At 46.0% G+C, this 22,188-nt stretch overlaps 1 protein-coding gene across 2 annotated transcripts in view; it reads right to left on the bottom strand.

The window, feature by feature from the left end:
- The window catches only part of LOC140491577 (aldehyde dehydrogenase family 3 member A2-like), a 39,509-nt gene that overhangs the window by 8,718 nt on the left and 8,603 nt on the right, over positions 1-22,188 (bottom strand). The window contains exons 3-10 of one of the 2 annotated variants that reach the window (XM_072589981.1): positions 19,981-20,212; positions 18,591-18,676; positions 11,217-11,425; positions 10,795-10,912; positions 9,095-9,236; positions 8,389-8,555; positions 4,393-4,492; positions 1,016-1,231 (exon numbers count right to left, since the gene is read on the bottom strand). In XM_072589981.1, the coding sequence (XP_072446082.1) occupies positions 1,047-1,231; positions 4,393-4,492; positions 8,389-8,555; positions 9,095-9,236; positions 10,795-10,912; positions 11,217-11,425; positions 18,591-18,676; positions 19,981-20,212 (1,239 nt within the window). In that variant the 3' untranslated portion in view covers positions 1,016-1,046. Of the gene's footprint in view, positions 1-961; positions 1,232-4,392; positions 4,493-8,388; positions 8,556-9,094; positions 9,237-10,794; positions 10,913-11,216; positions 11,426-18,590; positions 18,677-19,980; positions 20,213-22,188 lie in introns of those variants that run through there. The other variant, XM_072589980.1, reaches the window with a different exon arrangement.

The following is a 22,188-nucleotide window of genomic DNA, read 5'->3' as shown; positions in this document are numbered from 1 at the left end:
AGATCAGCACTGGGAATACAGCACGACTCGGTCATCAAGCTAGTGCAGGCATGATGGGCTGAATAGCCTTCTTCTGTGATTACCATGAAACTATTACCGATTGGTGTAAAAACCCATCTGGTTCGCTAATGTCCCTGAGGGAAAGGAAGTGGTTGTCCTTACCTGGTCTGGCCTATCTGGGAGTCCAGATTCACAAATGGTGTGGTTGACTCTTGACTGCTCTCTGAAATGGCTCTAGTCAACCATTCAGTTCCATCCAAAGGCAATGTGGGAGAGGTAATAAATACTGGCCCAACCAGAGACTCCAACATCCCATGAATGAATAGAGAAAAACTAGAACCCAGTGACCTCTACTCACTGGAAGGATAAAGGCAAGACGGCAACACAAATCTCCAGGGTCAAGCATCATCGTCAAGAGACACAGTAGCTCAGTGGTTAGCACTGCTGCCTCAAAATGTCAGGGACCTGGGTCGATTCCAGCCTTGGGTGACTGTCTGTCTGGAGTTTACATATTTTCCCCAGTGTCTGCGTGGGTTTCCTCTGGATGCTCCAGTTTCCTCCCACACAATCCAAAGATGGGCAGATTCGGTGGACTGGCCTTGGGAAACTGCCCATAGTGTTCAAGGATGTGCAGGTTAGCGGGATTAGCCATGGGAGATGCACTGGTGATGAAGGGCTCTGGCCCAAAACGTTGATTCTCTTGGTCCTTGGATGCTGCCTGACCTGCTGTGCTTTTCCAGCAACACACTCGATGGGAAAAGCAACATTACAGGGATAGGTGGGTCTGGGTGGGATGCTGGGCCAGAAGACCTGCTTCCACACTGTAGGGAATCTCTGAATCCCGACTGAGAAACACGATCAGCGTTCCATTATTGTAACGGCAACCCTGTGTGTTTTGGGAATATACTTCAACAAACAGCTTGCAGTAGATTACTTTCACTAACAAAGCTAACTAGGGATGGTTAGTAAAATATTGTTTATTCCCACGTCCAGAGAGTGAACCAAAAACACTGACCCTCATTTGGCAGCCTGTGATTCACTGTCAGTTACATTATTTCACATCTTTGTTTCTTCATCAGCCAAAGGGTCCATTTCCGTTTGGAATCAGTGGCTGGTGCGTAGCGGACACTGTTCATTCTCTCCATACCCAGCGACTTCAACACACAAGCGCGGCGGTGGCTGAAGGTTTCAAAGCTGAATTTACCGTGGTATGCCCCGGTGCCGCTTTTCCCTGTCAGCAAAGAGATCAACAAAGTGGAAAAAAAGACAGTGCCGTGATCCCCCACAATGTCCCACATGTCAGATCCCAGGTATTAAACTGGAACTTTACCCCTTTAAAAACCAAAGGAAAGATAAAATTATTGTCCATTATTGCATGGGGGTCGGTGGGGGGCAGGGGGAGGGGAGAAAGAGGGTGGTGGTGGAGATGGGGTTGGTGAAAATGAAGTCAGAAACAAAAACAGAAATTGCTGGAAAAGCTCAGCAGGTCTGGCAGCATCTGTGGAGAGAAATCAGAGTTAAGGATTCAGGTCCAGTGACCCTTCCTCAGACTAATAGTGGCTAGGAAAGTGTAAGTTTATATGGAGGAGGTAGGATGGGGGAGGGGGGTAAGGGGGGGGTGGGGGGTGGAAAGAGCCCAAAAGGGAGGCAACAGTTGGACAGACAAAGGAGTGGATAACAGTTTGGCTGGGAGGGTGAATACCTGTTAATGGAGACTGTTAGTGGCTAACAATAGGTAATGTGTAATGTCAGACTGTGATAACAAGGCCTGGTGTGTGAGGTAGGAGGCTAGGACATGGGGTAGTTCAGGCACTAAAATTATTGATCTCTATATGGAGTCCAGAGGGCTGCAATGTCCCCAAACAGAAAATGAGGTGCTGTTCTTCCAGCTTATACGGAGCTTCACTGGAATCTTCAGCAAGCCTGAGATGGAGACCTTGGCCAGGGTGATGTGTTAAAGCTCAGGGGCTTTTTTGCAGGCAGAACGTAGGTGTTCCGCAAAGAATAGAGTGAGGCTGGGTTGGGATGGGATACATTTCTTAAGTTTACAGGCTTCAGATCTACCCAGGAATGGAATGATCCCTGGACTGTTTGGACTCACAGCTGACTGCATTATACACAATGGCACCACTGGATCAAATGGTCATGTTTGAGAGGAATATGGCACACAACTCGAAATCCCACCCAGAAGTCAGAGTCCCGTTCTGCAACTTCCCCTAATGAAGGGATACCAAAATTTCTAACCACTGTCACTACTATCATAACTTGTACGTCAGATTTTTCAATGGCTTGAATGGAATTGGAGATCAGTGTGCAACATGTTGTACGGCATACACACAAAAGTTTTTTAAAAATGGTCGGAACCAAACCTTGCACAAGAGGCATATATTTTCGGTGATTTTCCCCAGACTCATGTCAGACACCATTACCACCATTCAACGGGAGGGAGGACAGATGAATACTGTTATATAGGAGAGCCAATATCAAATGCCTACAGTGTGGAAACAGGCCCTTCGGCCCAACAAGTCCACACCGATCCTTCGAAGAGTATCTCACCCAAACCCATTCCCCAACCTATTATTCTATATTTACTGCTAACTAACACATCCCTGAACACGATGGGCAATTTAGCATGGCCAATTCACCTAATCTGCACAATTTTGGATTGCGGGAGGAAACCCATGCAGACAGAGGGAGAATGTGCATACTCCACACAGTCGCCTGAGGCGGGATTTGAAGCTGGGTGCCTGACACTGGGAGATCGCAGTGCTAACCACTGAGCCACTATACCATGCACAGGTGCACAGCCAACTCCCACAAATATCATTGGTGAGAATTACTGGAGACAGTAATCTACAAAGGCCAGGATTCCTTGATCCAATTCTTGGGATGAGGTGGTTATTTTATGAGGAAAGTTTGAAGAGGTTCAATGCTGATTCGAGTTGAGAAAATGACGGGTCATTTTACTGAAGCATACAAGACCACGGGAAGGCTATGTCACAGCAGTTATATTACTGGACCTGAACTAGGGGTCAACGTTTTAGATACGTGGGATTGAGTCCCACTGTGTCAGAAGGTGCAGTTTGAATTCAATAAATACCTGAGGGGAAAACATTCTTGTCTAACGGTGATCAGAGTTGGAGGGTTTGAGCTATAGGCTTGAACAGACAAGGGCTGTTTTCCCTGGAGCATTAGAGGCTGAGGGATGACCTTATAGGTGGTTTATAAAATCACGAGGGCATGGATAGGGTGAATAGACAAGGTCTTTTTCCTGGGGTGCGGGAGGGGGGAGTCATCCAGAACTGGAAGGCATAGGTGGACAGAGAGACAGAGAGACAGAGAGACAGAGAGACAGAGAGACAGAGAGACAGAGAGACAGACAGGATATAAAATGGACCTAAGGGGCAACTTTTTCATGCAGAGGGTGGTACATATATGGAATAAGTTGCCACAGCAAGTGGTAGAGGCTGGTACAATTACAGCATTTGAAAGGCATCTGGATGGGTGTATGAATAGGAAGGGTTTAAGGGATATGGGCCAAGTGCTGGCCAATTAGACTGGATTAATTTTTAAAAAATCTGTTCGACATGGACAAGTTGGACAAAAGGGTCTGTTTCCGTGCTGTACATCTCAATGATTCTATGTTGATGTTTCTAAAAACTATTGGGTTTGCTCATCCCTAATAGGGAAGGGAACTGCCATCCTTATTTAACCTGGCCTACACCCAGATCCACAGTAATGTGGCTGACTCTGAACTGCCCTCTGGGACAATAAACACTGGCTCTGAAATGAAACCCAGAGCTCACAAATAAATTAAAAATAAACATCCTGAGGTCGTCCACCTGATAGCTGAAAAAATGGCTCCCTCTTGTGGGACAGGGTAGTACTAGCTGACAGGTTTTAAAAATAAGAGGTCCCCATTTAAAAAGGTAGACAGGAGTAGTATTCCTTTCTTTACTAAGGGTCTTGAATCTGTGGAATTCTCCTCTCCAGATTGCAATGGCAATTCAACATGTGAAGATAGGACTGTACAGATATTACATTGACGAAAGGAGTCTAAAGTGTATGGAGGTGAGTGGAGTTAAGGCCATAATCAGATCAGCCATGAGCTAACTTATTGGTGGTTTGGGCTCAAGTGCCGAATGGCTCACTTTGAATTCATAAGATGTCAGCGATAGCTTCATTATTCTTCTCTGAAGGTGTACCTCAAATCAAAAGAAAGAACAAGATGGGTCTTCAACCTTATTGTCCTGGCTTTGCCCTTTTACAGGTCCTGCTCCCAACATGAGGGAGGGCTTTTATCAAAGCTCTTTCCCCTTTACTCCCAATGGTGTCTATTCAGTTCCATCCACCCAGCACCGACAAGAGCCAAAATTCATGTTTCTGACTCACCCACACCCCCAAACGGGAGCGTGTCAATGCTGTAATGGATCAAACAGTCGTTGGCGGTCACACCTCCACTGGAAGTCTCTGCGATCATCCTCTTGATTAACTGCAGTGAGAAAGAGAGAAAATCTGCAGTTATAAAACTTATTTCAATTAAATTATTCCAGTCTCTGTGACTGGTGGTTGCCAGATGGGTAGTAACTTACCTCCTGACTTCCCTAAGCCTGACCATCATCTACAAGATTCCTGTGAGGAATGAGATGGAATATTCTTCAATTGCCTGGATGGGTGCAGCACCAATATGGAAGGAGCCTAATGTCACCCAGGACAAAGCAGCCCACATAATCAGCATCCCATCCATCATCTTATTGTGCACCTTTCACTGACCCAGTGACAGCAGTGTGTACCAACGACATGACACACTGCAGCAACTCTCCAAGACAGTGCTTGCCAAATCTTCAACACCTACCAGCAAGGATAAAGGGCTGCAGACACCTGGAAACACCAATCACCTACAAGCTCCCCAAACCATTTTGGTTTGGAGATATAATCATCATCTTTTCCCAAATCTCTCCATCATGGCGATGTGGGTGTTTCAGTCCCAGCTGACAGCAATAATGAGTACGTCAGATCCAAGGGGGAGACCTTCTTAACCACCCTGTGAGTCAAAATTCAAAGAATTATAGATCTGAACCCCTAGGCCTGTTTTACAACACTACCATACCATATAGACCCTTCGGCCCAACCAGTCCATGCAGAACATAATCCCAAACTAAACTAGTCCCACCTGCCTGCTCCTAATCCATATTCCTCCAAACATTTCCTATTCATGGATCTATCCAAATGTCTTCTAAACATTGTAATTATACCCACATTCACCACTTCCTCAAAATTCATTCCACATGCAAACCATCCTGTGTAAAGAAATTGCCAAGTCTGTTTTAAAAATCTCTCCCCCTCACCTTAATGTCCCCCAGTGACTTGAAATCTCCCATCCCATGGAAAAGAGACCTATTGTTAACGCTATCCATACACCTCACAATTTTATAAATCTCTATAAGGTCACCTCACAACCTCCTACACTCCAATGAAAAAACTCCCAGCCTATCCTTATAAACCAAGTCTTCCATACTTGACAATGTCCTTGTAAATCTCTTCTGAAGTGTCTCCAGCTTTATAATATCCTTCCTATAGCTGGGCGACCAGAAATGGACACAGCACTTCAGAAGAGGCCTCACCAATTCCTGTACAACCTCGACATGACATCCCAACTCCTGTACTCAGTGGTCTGACCAATGAAGGCAAGCATGCTAAAACACCTTCTTAACCACCCTGTCTGAGTGAACCAAACTTCAAAGAATTATTTACCTGGACCCCGAGGTCTCTGTTTTACAATATACCTTACCATTAATCATATAAGCCCTCCCCTTGTTTGTTTTACCGAAGTGCAAAACCTCACATTTATCCAGATTGAACTCCATCTGCCATTTTTCAGCCCATTGACACATTTCATCAAGATCCCTTTGTAATCTTAGAGAACTTCCTCCATTGTCTAACATTTCTATCAAATCTACTGATAAAAAAGGAGAAAAGTTTATTACACAAAAGAAAAACAAACCTACATTTCACTACATATGCCTACTTGAAATGGTCTCATTACAGGTATCTGAAAGAAAGTTTAAATCTTTTGACCCCAACAAACTTACAAATCTCAGTAAAAAGTCTCCACTGAAGTTCCTTGTTCGGCTGTAATCAGGTTTTTCTTCCAGAAATTTCAGTATTCACTCAATGCTTTTCTCTTCAGTTATTGTCTCTTCCTGATACCCCTAAAACAAACTGCTAACTCAACTCAGTTATTCCTTAGCATGGGTTTCACAAGCTCATGTCTTCAGCAGCCTTGTGGCATGACTTCCTTTCTTCTGTCCTGGAGACTGCTAAACCAACAGACCCTCTGCCATTGCTAAACTACTGACTGGGCCTCTTCAGTTACCTTGTAAAACTTAAGTCACTAAATAGCTCCTCAGGTGGCTTACAGTCCAATTATCTACAAGTTGCATGATCTCTTCAAACTTTCTTTTAAACTCACTGTTCAAGATGACCTGACATAACTAAAAACTGAAAAATCACTTTTTCCACCACTTGAAAACCTATGTTCGCAAATAACAGGACTATACCATGAACCTTCATCAATATACCTACAGTAGTTCAAGCAAGCAACTCACGATCACCTGCTCGGGGAAATTATGGTCAGGAACTATGGCCAGTGATGCTCACATTCGAAACATTAAATTTAAATTATTGATTGGTTACTCAATGTTGACATTACCACTGTGAAGGACCTCCCACTTCCTCCAGACCAAAGGGGTAGCCATGGGCACCCATATGGGCCCCAGCTATGCCGGTCTCTTTGTTGAACAGTCCATCTTCCGTAATTACATCGGCACCACTCCCCACCTCTTCCTTCGCTACATTGATGACTGCTTTGGTGCCACCTCGTGCTCCCGCGAGGAGGTTGAGCAATTCACCAACTTCAACACATTCCGCCCTGACCTTAAATTTACCTGGACCATCTCTGACACCTCCCTACCCCTTCCTGGACCTCTCCATCTCCATTAATGACGACCGACTTGACACCGACATTTTTTACAAACCCACCGACTCCCAAAGCTACCTGGAATATACCTCTTCCCACCTTACCTCCTGCAAAAATGCCATCCCGTATTCCCAATTCCTCCACCTCATCCGTTTCTGCTCCCAGGAGGACCAGTTCCACCACAGAACACACCAGATGGCCTCCTTCTTTAGAGACCACAATTTCCCTTCCCACGTGGTTAAAGATGCCCTCCAACACATCTCGTCCACCTCCTGCACCTCCGCCCTCAGACCCCACCCCTCCAACCGTAACAAGGACAGAACACCCCTGGTGCTCACCTTCCGCCCTACCAACCTTCGCATAAACCAAGTCATCCGCCGATATTTCCGTCACCTCCAAACAGACCCCACCAGAGATATATTTCCCTCCCCACCCCTTTCCGCCTCCCGCAAAGACCGTTCCCTCCGTGACTACCTGGTCAGGTCCATGCCCTCCAACAACCCACCCTCCCATCCTGGCACCTTCCCCTGCCACCACAGGAATTGCAAAACCTGCGCCCACATCTCCTCCCTCACTTCCATCCAAGGCCCTAAAGGAGCCTTCCACATCCATCAAGATTTTACCTGCACATCCACTACTATCATTTATTGTATCCGTTGCTCCCGATGCGGTCTCCTCTACATTGGAGAGATTGGACGCCTCCCAGTCAAGCGCTCTGGGACAACCACATCAATCAACCACACCGCCCTGTGGCCCAACATTTCAACTCCCCCTCCCACTCTGCCGAGGACATGCAGGTCCTGGGCCTCCTTCACCACTGCTCCCTCACAAGCCGACACCTGGACGAAGAACGCCTCATCTTCCGCCTCGGAACACTTCAACCCCAGGACGTCAATGTGGACTTCACCAGTTTCCTTATTTCCCCTTCCCCCACCTCACCCCAGTTCCACACTTCCAGCTCAGCAATGTCCCGTGACTTGTCCTAACTGCCTATCTTCTTTTCCACCCATCCACTCCACCCTCCTCCCTGACCTATCACCTTCATCCCCTCCCCCGCTCACCCATTGTACTCTATGCTACTTTCTCCCCACCCCCACCCTCCTCTCATTTATCTCTCCACGCTTCAGGCTCACTGCCTGTATTCCTGATGAAGTGCTTTTGCCCGAAACGTTGATTTTACTGCTCCTCAGATGCTGCCTGAACTGCTGTGCTTTTCCAGCACCACTAATCCAGGCCTGATTTAATTGCTCTGGTGGGGTCAATCATTCATTTCCAGCCTTCCCAGCAAAGAGTTAATTCAAAGAAATTGTGGAAGTAAAATATAACATTACACTACAGTTGGAGTTTAAGGTCTAGCAGACCAACACCCGAAATACTAAGTAGCCAGTCACAGAGGCTGCGATCCTTACCGTTTTACTGTGAGAGAAGATGTAAAGAGCCAAAGGTTTGTCCCTCTTATTGATGAAGTGAATGGCCTCGTCGGCACTATTGACCGTGACGATGGGCAACAATGGGCCGAAGATCTCCTCCTGCATAATCCTGGAGCTGGGATCCACATCAGTCACAATCGTGGGAGCTGCCCAAACATCAACAAGAGGTTCTCTTCAGTAAAGGAAAGGGCCATTGCTCAATATATCCTGACCTCAGGCTCCCCTCCACCCTTGCCCCTCGCTGTGCCCCGGTCACTGCCAACCCCTCCTGGTTTCAAACCAAGCGGTTCAGAGAATCTCCCTCATGTTTCTACAGAAGGAGTTTCCCTCCGACCAGCACCTCTAATTCATCAGGATATCAGGAGGGGGACCTTAGTGGATTGGGACACGGTGTAGAGCATCCTATTCCCAAATTCTTTGGCAACACATTCATACTGAGGCCATCAATACAGGATGGGCCAAATGGACTCCCTTCTGTGCCAAACATGACTACATTAGCTGAAAATAAACTTTGGGAAGACTGGCAGTTGTGAAAGGTGACAAAAAAGTGACTTATTTATTCAAAGGAGCTCCACTGATTATCTGTTACATAAGAGAGAATGCTGACTGACACCAGTATTAACAAACAGGTCACTATGCTCTGGGGTTAATGATTACACTTCCCTCAGTCTGCCTCTACCAGTACCTATGTAGAGATCCTCTTCATCACTCTGACCACCAAACATCACATTCACTCCCTCCAGCAATGACATCAGTCTTTTAAAATGTCGTTTGTTGATGATACGTGCATAATCCGGGGATTTCTTGGGATCAGCTCCGTAGAATTCCTGGAACAGACCAAGGAGCAATGGTCAGGTAGGGAACACACTCCAATAACTATCCAGACGCTACAACATTAGGAGGTAACACCTGGTTGAGTGGATCAATAATAAAGCAATCGGACATGACGGGTCAGGAAGGGTGGACATCAGTGAAGTTTTCTGCCAAAATAAATCTAATAACAAAGTGACATTAATGATGAGAACACGCATTGCTGTTTTGGATAAATGCTATTCAGTTTGTCTGTGATTTGAGATTTGGAATTTCATGTTAAAATGCTGGAAATTAAACTTAACAAAATGGTAGCAGGAAAACTGACCACAAAGTGGTTTGATTGCAGTAAAAACACAACTTTTTTTTGCTTTATTCACTCTTGGGGCGTGGGCATTGCTGCCAGGCCAGCATTTATTCCCAGTCCCTGCTTACCCTGGTTCACTAGTGCCGTCCATGTGATTGGGGAACAGACCATCGTCACCTAGTCTGGGCCTACATGTGACTCCAGACAAACTGAGATTTAACTGCCCCTGAACAAGGCAAGCCCATTGCAAACAAACTGTTCCCAGTGGTTCAAGAGGGAAATCCAACATCAATTTCTCAAAAGCCATCTCAGGATTGCTAATAAATACTGGTGTTTCCAGTGATGCTCACAACCAGGGACTGAATTTTAAACAAAACCTAAAAACTGCTCCCGGCATTGATGCTCCATATTTAAAAGAATCTCATCTTCATTCTGATTCCTCGAGTTACAGGACTGGGTATGTAACTACTGCCATCTCCATGACAACAACACTCAGGTGGGCGGAACACAGGAACATCCACCACCCAGGAGTGGGAGGAGGCCATTCAGCCCTTCGAGTCAGCTCCACCTTTCAATAATATCACGGCCAATCCCATCCTTGCCTTTCTGCCTCCTCCCCATAACCTTCAACAATCGACTGACATTTCCAAAATTAGGACCCCTCTTCATCCAAACAGAGATTGGTTGGGTGGGATGGAGCAGGGGCAAGATGGATTGACACTGGCAGGGGGTCAAAGGTTGAGAATCGGGGGACATTAGAATCAGGTAAGGGAAAGAGCTGGAGAAAGTGTTTATTTGACACAGGTGGCTTTGAGGCCGTACACAGAGTTAGTGACAGAGTCAGAAACTACATCAACAATCAAGAGGAGATTCCATAAGCGGCTGAATGAAAAACAGAGGGATAAAAAGGGAACAGGTAAGGCACTTGGGATAAGAATTCCCACTGAGGATCAACCCCAACACTGACCAGCTGGACCTACTGGTGCTGTAATCCTGTGACACAGTACATCTTCAAGAAGGGACTGAGCAGCACAGCTGCTGCAGCATGAAACCAGCTCAGAGATTAACCCCTCGATGACCAGGACTAGGACAGCTCACAGGCTTCAGTGATCAAGGAGAATCATTGTGAAGCCAACTTGTTCAGAGGACAATCCCACCCAAACCGGTACAGGGCGTTGCTCTTTCAGGGGCTCTCTCTGCCCCTCTGCTCCTCCCACAACCTCTCTCTGTATTAAATGACAGACAGTTTCTCTGCGTTTTAAACTCACAGAGATGGCTGAGCCAATCTTCTTCACCACTTCATCCTGGATACTGTTACTACACAGGATGTAGTCTGGAGCGATGCAGGTCTGACCACTGTTTGTGTACCTTCCCCAAGCGATACGTCTGGAACAAACAAACAGGGTGTTCAAGATTTATGTTTTCACAATTTGCTCCTCAAACAGTAGCAGAACGTTACAGCAATGTGCCTAATCCTATTATTCTCACTCCCCCTATGTTCTACTCTAGAATCTATATGCAGTTCCCATACTGGAGTGCTCGGTGGTCCACAATGTAACCTGGAGAGTTGCTCCATGTTTGAATGGAGTAGAGCTCCATCCACTTTGCAGTAAACACATGCCTCTAACCCACATTTGGATCACTGCCCGCTGCAGCAGTGCAGCACTGCCGACCCTGACAGCAAACTAACCTGCAGGCCACATCCAGGTCACAGTCAGCATCAATGTAACACGGACTTTTCCCGCCAAGCTCCAGGGTCACAGGGGTCAGGTGTTTGGCCGCAGCCTCCATGACGATCCGGCCAACGTTGGTATTGCCCGTGTACAGGATGTGATCAAACTGCTGCTTCAACAGCTCGGTCGTCTCAGCGACCCCTCCGTTAATGACAGGGTAAAGATCCTGGGGGAAAGGAAGGTGATTGCAAATGTCAAGAACTATTTATCCGGCCTCAAAAGATCAAAAAGTTATATGACCAATTTTTCAAAAGGAGCTTTTGTACGAACTGCAGTAGGCCGTTTAGCCCCTCCCCCATTCATTCAGTCATAGAATTATAGAGATGTATATCATGGAAACAGACCCTTCGGTCCAACCCGTCCATGCCGACCAGATATCCCAACCCAATCTAGTCCCACCTGCCAGCACCTGGCTCATATCCCTCCAAACCCTTGCTATTCATATACTCATCCAAGTGCCTCTTAAATGTTGCAATTGTACAAGCCTCCACCACATCCTCTGGCAGCTCAATTCCATACACGTTCCAGCCTCTGCGTGAAAAGGTTGCCCCTTAGGTCTCTTTTATATCTTTCCCCTCTCACTCTAAACCTATGCCCTCTAGTTCAGGACTCCCTGATCCCGGGGGAAAGGCCTTGTCTATTTATCCTATCCATGCCCCTCATAATTTTGTAAACCTCGATAAGGTCACCCCTCAGCCTCCAATGGTCCAGGGAAAACAGCCCCAGCCTGTTCAGCCTCTCCCTGTAGCTCAAATCCTCCAACCCTGGCAACATCCTTGTAAATCTTTTCTGAACCCTTTCAAGTTTCACAACACCTTTCAGTCAGAGCATGTTTGATCTGGATGTCAACGTCATAAGTACAAGACAGACAGTAAAACAAGAAAAAGTAGCTATACATTCACACCCACTTTTCTATAAGATGCAAAACTGAAGCTTAACAGAAACAAAATGGAAAATCCAGGCACACCCCCTGCAGTAAACCAGTTACTGGGCTATTAATACAGATAGCACTAACTCAAATTCCAAGTCTGAATAAAGTACAAAGAACAGTGCAGTGCAGGGACAGGCCCTTTGGCCCACTAAGCCAGTGCCAACTCATGACACCTTCCTAAAATAAAAACACTGTCCATATCCCTCTATTCCCTGCCTATTCATATCTGTCGAGATGCCTCTTTAACATTGTATCTGCCTCCACCATCTCTAGTGCACTCCAGTCACCTACGATCCTCTTCGTTAAAAAAAAAATTGCCTCTCATCTCCTTTAAAATGTTCCTCCTTTTATCTAAAACCTGCGTTCCCCAATAATTGACATTCCTACCCTGGGAAGGAGACTCTGACTATCCATGCCTCTCAACTCTGTAAACCTTTATCAGTTTGCCCCCTCAGCCTCCAACATTCATACAAAAAAATCAAAGTAGTTTGGCAGTGGTAGGATGTCTATTGGGGGCTGTTCGTAGGAAAAATAAAATATGGGAAATAGAAAGTAGGCATCTGGAATTAAAAAATGACCTTAAAAACTTGTAAATAATGTCAGCTTGTTGTTGGGATATGAGATTCTAGTCACAGATCAACTTGGATCATTGTTGTCTGAAGTGGATCATTTGTATTAAATCGCTACTAAACCAGTTCATCAAAGACTATATGCATTTAGATGGCACCTTTCACATCCAGAGGATGTTCCAAAGCACTGTACAGCTAATTAAAAGTGTTGTTGATGTGGAATCATTGTTGTTATGATGCAGCAGCTCATTTACCTCTAACAAGCTCCCACAAACAGGAATGTTATAAATGACCAGATAATCAGGTACAATCAGGTAGATGGGTTACCGCCAGAAAAGGTAAGAGAGGGTGGCAGGTAGTGCAGCAGTCGCCTGTGGCTATTCCCATCTCAAGCAAGGAGGAGAAAGTGATGACTGCAGGTGCTGGAATTCAGAGTCGAGTGTGTTGCTGGAAAAAGCACAGGTGGTCAGGCAGCATCAGAGGAGCAGGAGAATCGACGTTTCAGGCAAAAGCCCTGCATCAGGATGCCCGAAACATTGATTCTACTTCTCCTCGGACGCTGCCTGACCTGCTGTGCTTTTTCCAGCAACACACTCGACCCATCCTGAGCAAGTATGCTGTTTTGGAAAATGTAGGGAATGAGGGACTCTCAGAGGAATGTAGCACAAACAGCCAAGTTTCTGATAATGAGACTGGCTCTAATGTAATGAGGGGTATGTAATGAGGAAAAATAAAATATGGGAAATAGAAAGTAGAAATTAAATTGCTATTAAACCAGTTCAACAAAGGCTATATGCATTTAGATGGCACCTTTCACATCCAGAGGATGTGATTGTGATGGGGACTCTCGAGTCAGAGGCACAGACAAACATTTCTATGGCCGCCAGCCAGAAATCAGAATGATGTGTTGCCTCCCTGATGCCAGGATCAAGGGTATCGCGGAGAGTGCAGAAATATTCTCAAAGGGGATTGGGACCAACAGGAGGTTGTTGTACACATTGGAATGAATGACTTGGGAAGGAAGATTCTGAAGGGAGAATATAGGAAGACGGGCAGGAATTGAGGCCCTCAAGGATAGCAATATCTGGTTACTCTCGAAGATATGAGCTAGGGAGGATAGGAATTGAAGGATAGAGCAGATGAATGTGTGGCTGAGGAGCTAGTGCAGGAGAGAAGGGTTCACATTTTAAGATCATTGGAATGTCTTCTGGGGTAGAAGTGACCTGTCCAAGAAGGACAGATTGCACCTGAATTGGAAGGGGATGAGTAAACTGGCAGGGAAATTTGCTGCAGCTGCTTGGGAGGATTTATACTAGTAAGGTGTGTGTGTGTCTGCGGGTGGCGGGGGGGAAGAAGAGAGAGAAGAGGGAGATAGTGAGGAAAGAGATCAATCAGAGACTGGTACAGTTGGGAAAAAAGAAGTCGTCCTGACGAAGAGCTTATGATCGAAACTTAGACTCTCCTGCTCCTCGAATGCTGCCTGACTGGCTGTGCTTTTCCAGCACCACATTTTACGATGCTGATCGCCAGCATCTGCAGTCCTCACTTTCTCATAAAAGGGAGCAAGTCAAAGAGTCAGGGCAGGCAGGAACAAAACAGGGAACGAGAGAGATTAAACTGCATTTATTTCAATGCAAGAGGCCTCACAGGGAAGGACATTGAACTCAGGGCATGGTTAGGAATTCGGGACTGGGATATCAAAGCAAATACAGAAACCTGGCTCAGGGATGAACAGGACTGGCAGCTTAATGTTCCAGGATACAAATGCTACAGGAAGGATAGCGAGGGAGGCATGAGAGGAGGGGGAATAATGTATTTGATAAGGGATAGTGTTACATCTGAACTTAGGGAGGATATTCCTGGGAGTACATCCAGGGAAGTTATTTGGGTGGCACTGAGAAATAAGAAAGGGATGATCACCTTATTGGGATTGTACTCTCCACCCCTTAATAGTCAGCAGGAAATTGAGAAACAAAATTTGTAAGGAGGTTTCAGTTATCTGTAAGAATAATAGGGTGGTTATGGTAGGGGATTTTAACTTTCCAAACATAGACTGGGACTGCCATAGTGTTAAAGGTTTAGATGGAGAGGAATTTGTTAAGTGTGTACAAGAAAATTTTCTAATTTGGTATGTGGATGTACCTACTACAGAAGGTGCAAAACTTGACCTACTCTTGGGAAATAAGGCAGGGCAGGTGACTGAGGGGTCAGTGGGGGAACATTTTGGGGTCAGCAACCACAATTCTATTAGTTTTAAAGTAGTGATGGAAACGGATAGACCAGATCTAAAGGTTGAAGTTCTAAATTGGAGGAAGGTCTATTTTGACAGTATTAGGCAAGAACTTTCAAAAGCTGATTGGGGTCAGATGTTTGCCCCCACACCACCCTGTGGCCCAACATTTCAACTCCCCCTCCCACTCAGCCGAGGACATGGAGGTCCTGGGCCTCCTTCACCGCCGCTCCCTCACCACCCGATGCCTGGAGGAAGAATGCCTCATCTTCCACCTCGGAACACTTCAACCCCAGGGCATCAATGTGAACTTCACCAGTTTCCTCAATTCCCCTTCCCCCACCTCACCCCAGTTCCAAACTTCCAGCTCAGCACTGTCCCCATGACCTGTCCTATCTGTCTATCTTCCTTTCCACCTATCACTCCACCCCCCGCCGACCTATCACCTCCATCCCCAACCCCATTCAGCTATTGTACTCTATGCTACTTTCTCCCCACCCCCACCCTCCTCTCATTTATCTCTCCACCCTGCAGGCAGTCTGCCTCTATTCCTGATGAAGGGCTTTTGCCCGAAACGTTGATTTTCCTGCTCCTCGGATGCTGACCTGCTGTGCTTTTCCAGCACCACTCTGATCTAGAATCTGGTTTCCAGCATCTGCAGTCCTTGTTTTTACCTGGCAGATGCTTGCAGGTAAAGGGACGGCTGGAAAATGGGAAGCCTTCAGAAATGAGATAACAAGAGTCTAGAGAAAGTATATTCCTGTCAGGGTGAAAGGAAAAGGTGGGTAGTTGTAGGGAATGCTGAATGACTAAAGAAACTGAGGTTTTGGTCAAGAAAAAGGAAGCACGTATCAGGTATAGATAACAGAGATCGAGTGAATCCTTAGAAGAGTATAAAGACAGTAGGAGTATACTGGGAATAAAGGGGACATGAGATAGCTTTGGCAAATAGGGTTATGGAGAATCCAAAGGATTTTCACAAATACATTAAGGACAAAAGGGTAACTAGGGAGAGAATAGGGCCCCTCAAAGATCAGCAAGGTGGCCTTTGTGTGGAGCCGAATGAGATGGGGGAGATACTAAACGAGTATTTTGCATCACTGTTTACAGTGGAGAAGGACATGGGACATACAGAATATGGAGAAATAGATGGTGACACCTTGAAAAATGTCCATATTACAGAGGAGGAAGTGCTGAATGTCTTAAAATGCATAAAGGTGGATAAATCCCCAGGACCTGATCAGAACTCTGCGGGAAGCTAGGGAAGTGATTGTTGGGCCCCTTGCTGAGATACTTGTATCATCAATAGTCACGGGTGAGGTGCTGGAAGACTGGAGGTTGGTTAACGTGGTGCCACTATATTTAAGAAAGGTAGTAATGAAAAGCCAGGGAACTATACACCAGTGTGTTTGATGTCGGTGGTGGGAAAGTTGTTGCAGGGAATCCGGAGGGACAGGATGTACACATATTTGGAAAGGCAAGGACTGATTAGGGATAGTCAACATGGCTTTGTGCATGGGAAATCATGTCTCACAAACTTGGTTGAGATTTTTTGAAGTAGTAACAAAGGATTGATGAGAGCAGATAGGCAGATGTGATGTATATGGACTTCAGGAAGGCATTCAACAAGGTTCCCCATGGGAGACTGGTTAGCAAGTTTAGATATCACAGAGTACAGGGAGAACTAGCCACTTGGATACAGAACTGGCTCGAAGGTAGAAGACAGAGGTTGGTTCCCTTTCAGACTGGAGGTGCGTGACCAGTGGAGTGTCATATTGCGTCTGTACAGGACATTGGTTCAGCCACCTTTGGAATATTATGTACAATTCTGGTCTCCCTCCTAAAGGAAGGATGTTGTTGAACTTGAAAGGGTTCAGAAAAGATTTACAAGGATGTTGCCAGGGTTGAAGGATTTGAGCTATAGGGACAGGTTGGATAGGCTGGGGCTGTTTTCCCTGGAGCATTGGAGGCTGAGGGGAGACCTTATAGTGGTTTATGAAATCAAGAGGGGCATGGATAGGATAAATAGACAAAGTCTTTTCCCTGGGTTGGCTGGGGGAGGGGGGGTGGAGTCCCGCATTAGAGGGAGGGAATAGATTTAAGGCGAGAAGGGAAAGATATAAAAAGGAACCTAAGGGCTAACTTTTTCACAGAGGGTGGTGTGTGTCTGGAATGAGCTGCCAGAGGAAGTGGTGGAGGCTGGTACAATTGCAACATTTAAAAGGCATCTGGATGAGTATATGAATAGGAAGGGTTTAGAGGGATATCGGCCTTGTGCTAGCAAATGGGACTAGATTAGTTTAAGATATCTGGTCGGCATGGACAAGTTGGACTGAAGGGTCTGTTCCTGTGCTGTACATCTCAATGACTCTATCAGATGTTATAGGTGAAAAGTTTGACCAGGAACCATGGAACACTTACCTGCTGTCCTTTGAGGAGCACAAGATCCTTTTCAATACTGCAAAGCCTATTCACCATCTACAAGGCACAAGTCAGGAGTGTGATGGAATACTCCCCACTTGCCTGGATGGGTACAGCTCCAACAACACTCAAGAAGCTTGACACCATCTAGCGCAAAGCAGCTCACTCAATTGGCACCACATCCACTGCCCTCCTTCACCGATGCTCAGTAGCAGCAGTGTGTACTATCTACAAGATACACTGCAGAAATTCACCAAAGATCCTCAGACAGCACCTTCCAAATCTGCAATCACTGCCATCAAGAAGGACATGGGCAGCCAATATATGGGAATACCAACCACCCCTCCAAGTCACTCACCATCTTAACTTGGAAATATAATCACCATTCCTTCATTGTCACTGGGTCAAAGTCCTGTTGCCCCTTTACAATGTGTTTAATGGGATCACAGTTGCATTCTCCCTTAAAAGCAGCAAGTGCAGGAGGAGATGTTAAATTCAAAAGATTGCTGACTGAATGGCAATACAAGGTAAATTGATGAGACAGACTAACACTAGTGTGGTGAAAGTGAGGACTGCTGATGCTGGAGACTAGAGTCGAGAGTGTGGTGCTGGAAAAGCATAGCAGGCCAGGTAGCATCCGAGGAGCAGGAAAATCGATGTTTCAGGCAAAAGCCCTTCATCAGGAAGGAGGCTGGGCGCCTCGGGGGCTGGGGCTGGAAGTGGGGAAGGTAGCTGAGAGTGCAACAGGTGGGGGTAATGGTGATAGGTCGGAGAGGAGGGTGGAGCAGATAGGTGGGAAGGAAGATAGACAGGTAGGCCAGTTCAAGAGGGTGGTGCTGAGCTGGAACTGCTGTAAAGTGGGGGGAGGGGAAATGAGGATTTCCACATTGATGCCATTGGGTTGAAGGGTCCCAAAGCAGAACATGAGGCTTCTACCTCCAGGCATCGGAAGAGGCCCAGCACCTATATGTCCTTGGCAGAATGGGAGGGGGAGTTGAAATGTTCAGCCACAGGGCAGGGGTTTGGGTGTGCTGGAGATGTTCTCTGAAGCGCTCTAAGAGTAGATGTAGAGGAGACTGCTTCAGGAGCAACAGATACAGTAAATGACATGTGTGGAAGTGCAGGTGAAACTTTGGATGCGGATGGCTCCTTTGGGGTCTTGGAAGGAATCTACACCCACCTTGTGCAAGTACTGAGGGAGGAGTTCCCCCAGTAAACGGGCCGTATTCTCACTCACTTCCGATGGCTTCAAGACTGCAGCATTTCCTGTAGACAGGATCATAACACAAGGACAATCAGTGGAAACTGGAAACCTCACAGTAACAATAGTGCAAAACGCAACACTCCACCTAACCTATACAGGATGACATTTATTTTCCATGCAGACATCTTTCCACCCAGGCTTCAAAATCCATCAACATTTCCTTCTCTTAGCTTTTCAGTCCTCTCCGTGGGTAAATGGCTGTTAACTGTGACTCTGACATACAAAATCAGGCCAAGACAAAATAGCACAGGCTCAAACTGTGGAGTCTTCAGGTTACCATCAGAATGGTTGTGGATAAGAAAAGATCAACCCATTACAGTTCATGCTACAAGCATCTTATACCCTCCCAATGTAATATCCCAAATTACCTCTTAGCGTCTCTGTGCACTGTCAATTCTTGGCGATAATTTATTTGTGTTCATAGCTGGGTTAAAGGTCATTGCCATAGAGACATATAGCATGGAAACAGACCCTCTCATCCAACTTGTCCATGCCGACAAATAACCTAAATTAATAGAGTCCCATTTGTCAGTACTTGGCCCATATCCCTCAAACCCTTCCTATTCATATACCCATCCCAATGCCTTTTAAATGTTGCAATTGTACCAACCTTCACCACTTCCTCTGGTAGCTCATTTCATATATGTACCACCCTCTGTGTGGAAAAAGTCACCCCTTAGGTCCCTTTTAAATCATTCATCACCCTAAACCTATGCCCTCTAGTTTTGGAATTCTCCACCCTGGGAAAAAGACCTTGGCTATTCATCCTGTCTGTAATTTTATAAACCTCTAAAGGTCACCCCTCAGCCTTTGACACTCCAGGGAAAACAGCCCCAGCCTGTTCAGCCTCTCCCTATAGCTCAAACCCTCCAACTCTGGCAACATCCTTGTAAATCTTTTCTGAACCCTTTCAAGGTTCACAACATCTTTTGGTGGATGAGAATGACTCCATTTTCAACCACACTTGTGTTAAACTTGCAGTTGGAGATTCAGTGAATCCCAATGATGGTCTAGACTGTGCAGTGAAGGAGAAAAGCCAGCCTTTCCACTCCTAATCACTATCCAGAGTCCTGCTCGCTGGAAATGCATGGAATGATTTTTTTGGGTAGTTGGGGGTTGGGGCAGCTGTGGGAGGCAGAACCCCACTCAGCTTTAAGGCTACCCACAAACAAGTAAACACTTGGATGGGGCAAACAAGAGACCAAGCTAACTGGGAAAACTCAAAGTAAGCAATTGAAAAGGAAAATCCCACGAGTGATTCTCAATTGTGATCTTTCCGGCAGAGATTAGGAAGTAATTAATTTACCTGCTGCAATTGCCCCAATTAGAGGCTGGACTATAAGGGCCAAGGGATAGTTCCAGGCCCCTATGATCAGCACCACTCCAAGAGGCTCTCGATGGATATAAACAGTGTCCATTAACGTCATTGTACTCTTTGACACATACTCTGGTGCAGTCCACTCAGGGAGTTTGGTGATGGCCAGGGAAATCTCATTCAGAATGCCGGCAATTTCAAAGATCTCCACATCAAATGTACTCTGAGAATTAAAAAAAAACAAAACAAGAGAGAGAAAAAAAAAGGATCTTTTTAAAAAAACATCTTTTGCCTTCATGCTCCTTCCTGTTCAAGACAGTGCAACTTCTGGTGTGGCATTCATGATCACTTTCTCAAAAGAACGGGTCCGAGTGTCGAAGTGAACTGTTCAATAGCACATACAGCACTGCAGGCCAGTGTGCAGTCTTCAGCCAATGACCCCGACGTATGCACAGATCTCTCCATCATTACAATAATGAAGAGAGTCTTAGAGGAAAGCTGGAACAGACTTGGCTTAAACCTGCTGTAGCTTTGAAAAGCAAGAGACAAGATGATCAAAACACACATGGACCTCTGGAGATGATGTTCCCTCTTGTGGGAGAATCCAGAATACAGGGGTCACACATACAGGGTTCTCCTCATATTCTTCTCAGAGTCGTGAGCCTTTGAGACTCCTCCTCAAGAAAAAGGGCAGTGGAAACACAGTCCTCTACTCATTTTAAGGAAGCGGTAGATAGATTGGTGACAAGTAAGGGGGTAAAAGTTTGTCTGGAATGGGCAGTAATGTGGGGTAATCAGATCAGCCATGATTTTATTAAATAGCAGGTTTGAAGGGCTGAGTGGCCTCCTCCTACCTTGTATGCTTGCATCAATATGATGGAGATCTGCTGGTAAGGACTGAAGAACAAACTTGCTGTGCGTGTCTCAGTACCACTTACTGAGATGTTTAAGGTCTCATTCAAGGACAGTACACACAGCCACTAATATTTACAAACGGGAATTACACGGATCATAAACACTCACTCTCTAAAAGATGCCTTTCCAAAATTGAGCTCTTAGCTCATCACAAACTCCCAACTCCCATCACACTCACATTGGTCATTTTCAGTTAACCAAATGGAAAGATGTTACAGTGGAGCTCCCCAGGGACTGGCCAGGTTTCAGTTTCACATCTAAGTAGCCATTCCGCCCAGGAGCTGAGCCAATAGCCCAGTAAGCTTGTTTGACCCAGGAGGTTGGGTGTAATGGGCAGGGCCGTGGGAGAAGGATCAGCTTACATATAGGAATCAAGGCTAAAAACCAGAGCAGACCTCACTCATTCACCGGGTAGTTATTTCTTCACAACCGTCCACCCCGGCTGTGTTTAGCTAACTCAATACAAACATGGGACAGAACTGGAGATGTGATGGCTTGTCACTTTTCTCTGCATCCCTCACCCAAGCCCATTGCAGTTTCTTACAAAGAGATAACTTTCTTCAATTATTATACAGTTCCAGTTCCTCTTACCCATGTCCCCAAACCTATAAGGAAACAGCTATTTAAACAGCCCGTCATATAAACCGTAACTTCTCCATTCATCACTGTACCTCTGGAGCTGTCTGGGTGCTCAGCCACACCATCCAAGATGCCCTTATCCCAGTAACTGTGATTTGCTGGCAATTTGACCCTTCCTTTGGGCAAGAAGGGTGGCTCAGTGGTTAGCACTGCTACCTCACAGCACTGGACCAGTCTGTGTGGAGTTTGCACATTCTCCCAGCGTCTGCACGGGTTTCCTCCGGGTGCTCCAGTTTCCTCCCGCAGTCCAAAGATGCAGGTTAGGTAGACTAGCCATGCTAAGTGCAGGGTTACAGGGAGAGGGTAGGAGGTTTGTCTAGGTGGGATATTCTTCAGATGGTCAGGATGAACTCAATAGGCCAAATGGCCTGATTTCACACTGTAGGGAAGCCATGATTTATTTATTAACTAACTAACTAACTAACTACAATAGCACTGATCAAAACTCCATCCTAGGACAATGTTGGATGAATGACTGACAGGCACATAACTATTTTCTGTTTCCCACATCACAACAAAGTTACAGCAGGAGATGCAGACTAACTGGACTGACTTTCAAATGACTTGTCAGGTGAGCGAGGATCTCTCCTCATTATTACAAGAAATCAGAGCACCAACAACTTTCTCCTGCTTTATAGGACTAAC

Source organism: Chiloscyllium punctatum, chromosome 19 (genome assembly GCF_047496795.1).
Source record: "Chiloscyllium punctatum isolate Juve2018m chromosome 19, sChiPun1.3, whole genome shotgun sequence".
NCBI lineage: Eukaryota > Metazoa > Chordata > Chondrichthyes > Orectolobiformes > Hemiscylliidae > Chiloscyllium > Chiloscyllium punctatum.
The sequence above is the reverse complement of the archived record's forward strand: the minus strand, read 5'-3'. Positions and strand labels throughout refer to the sequence as shown.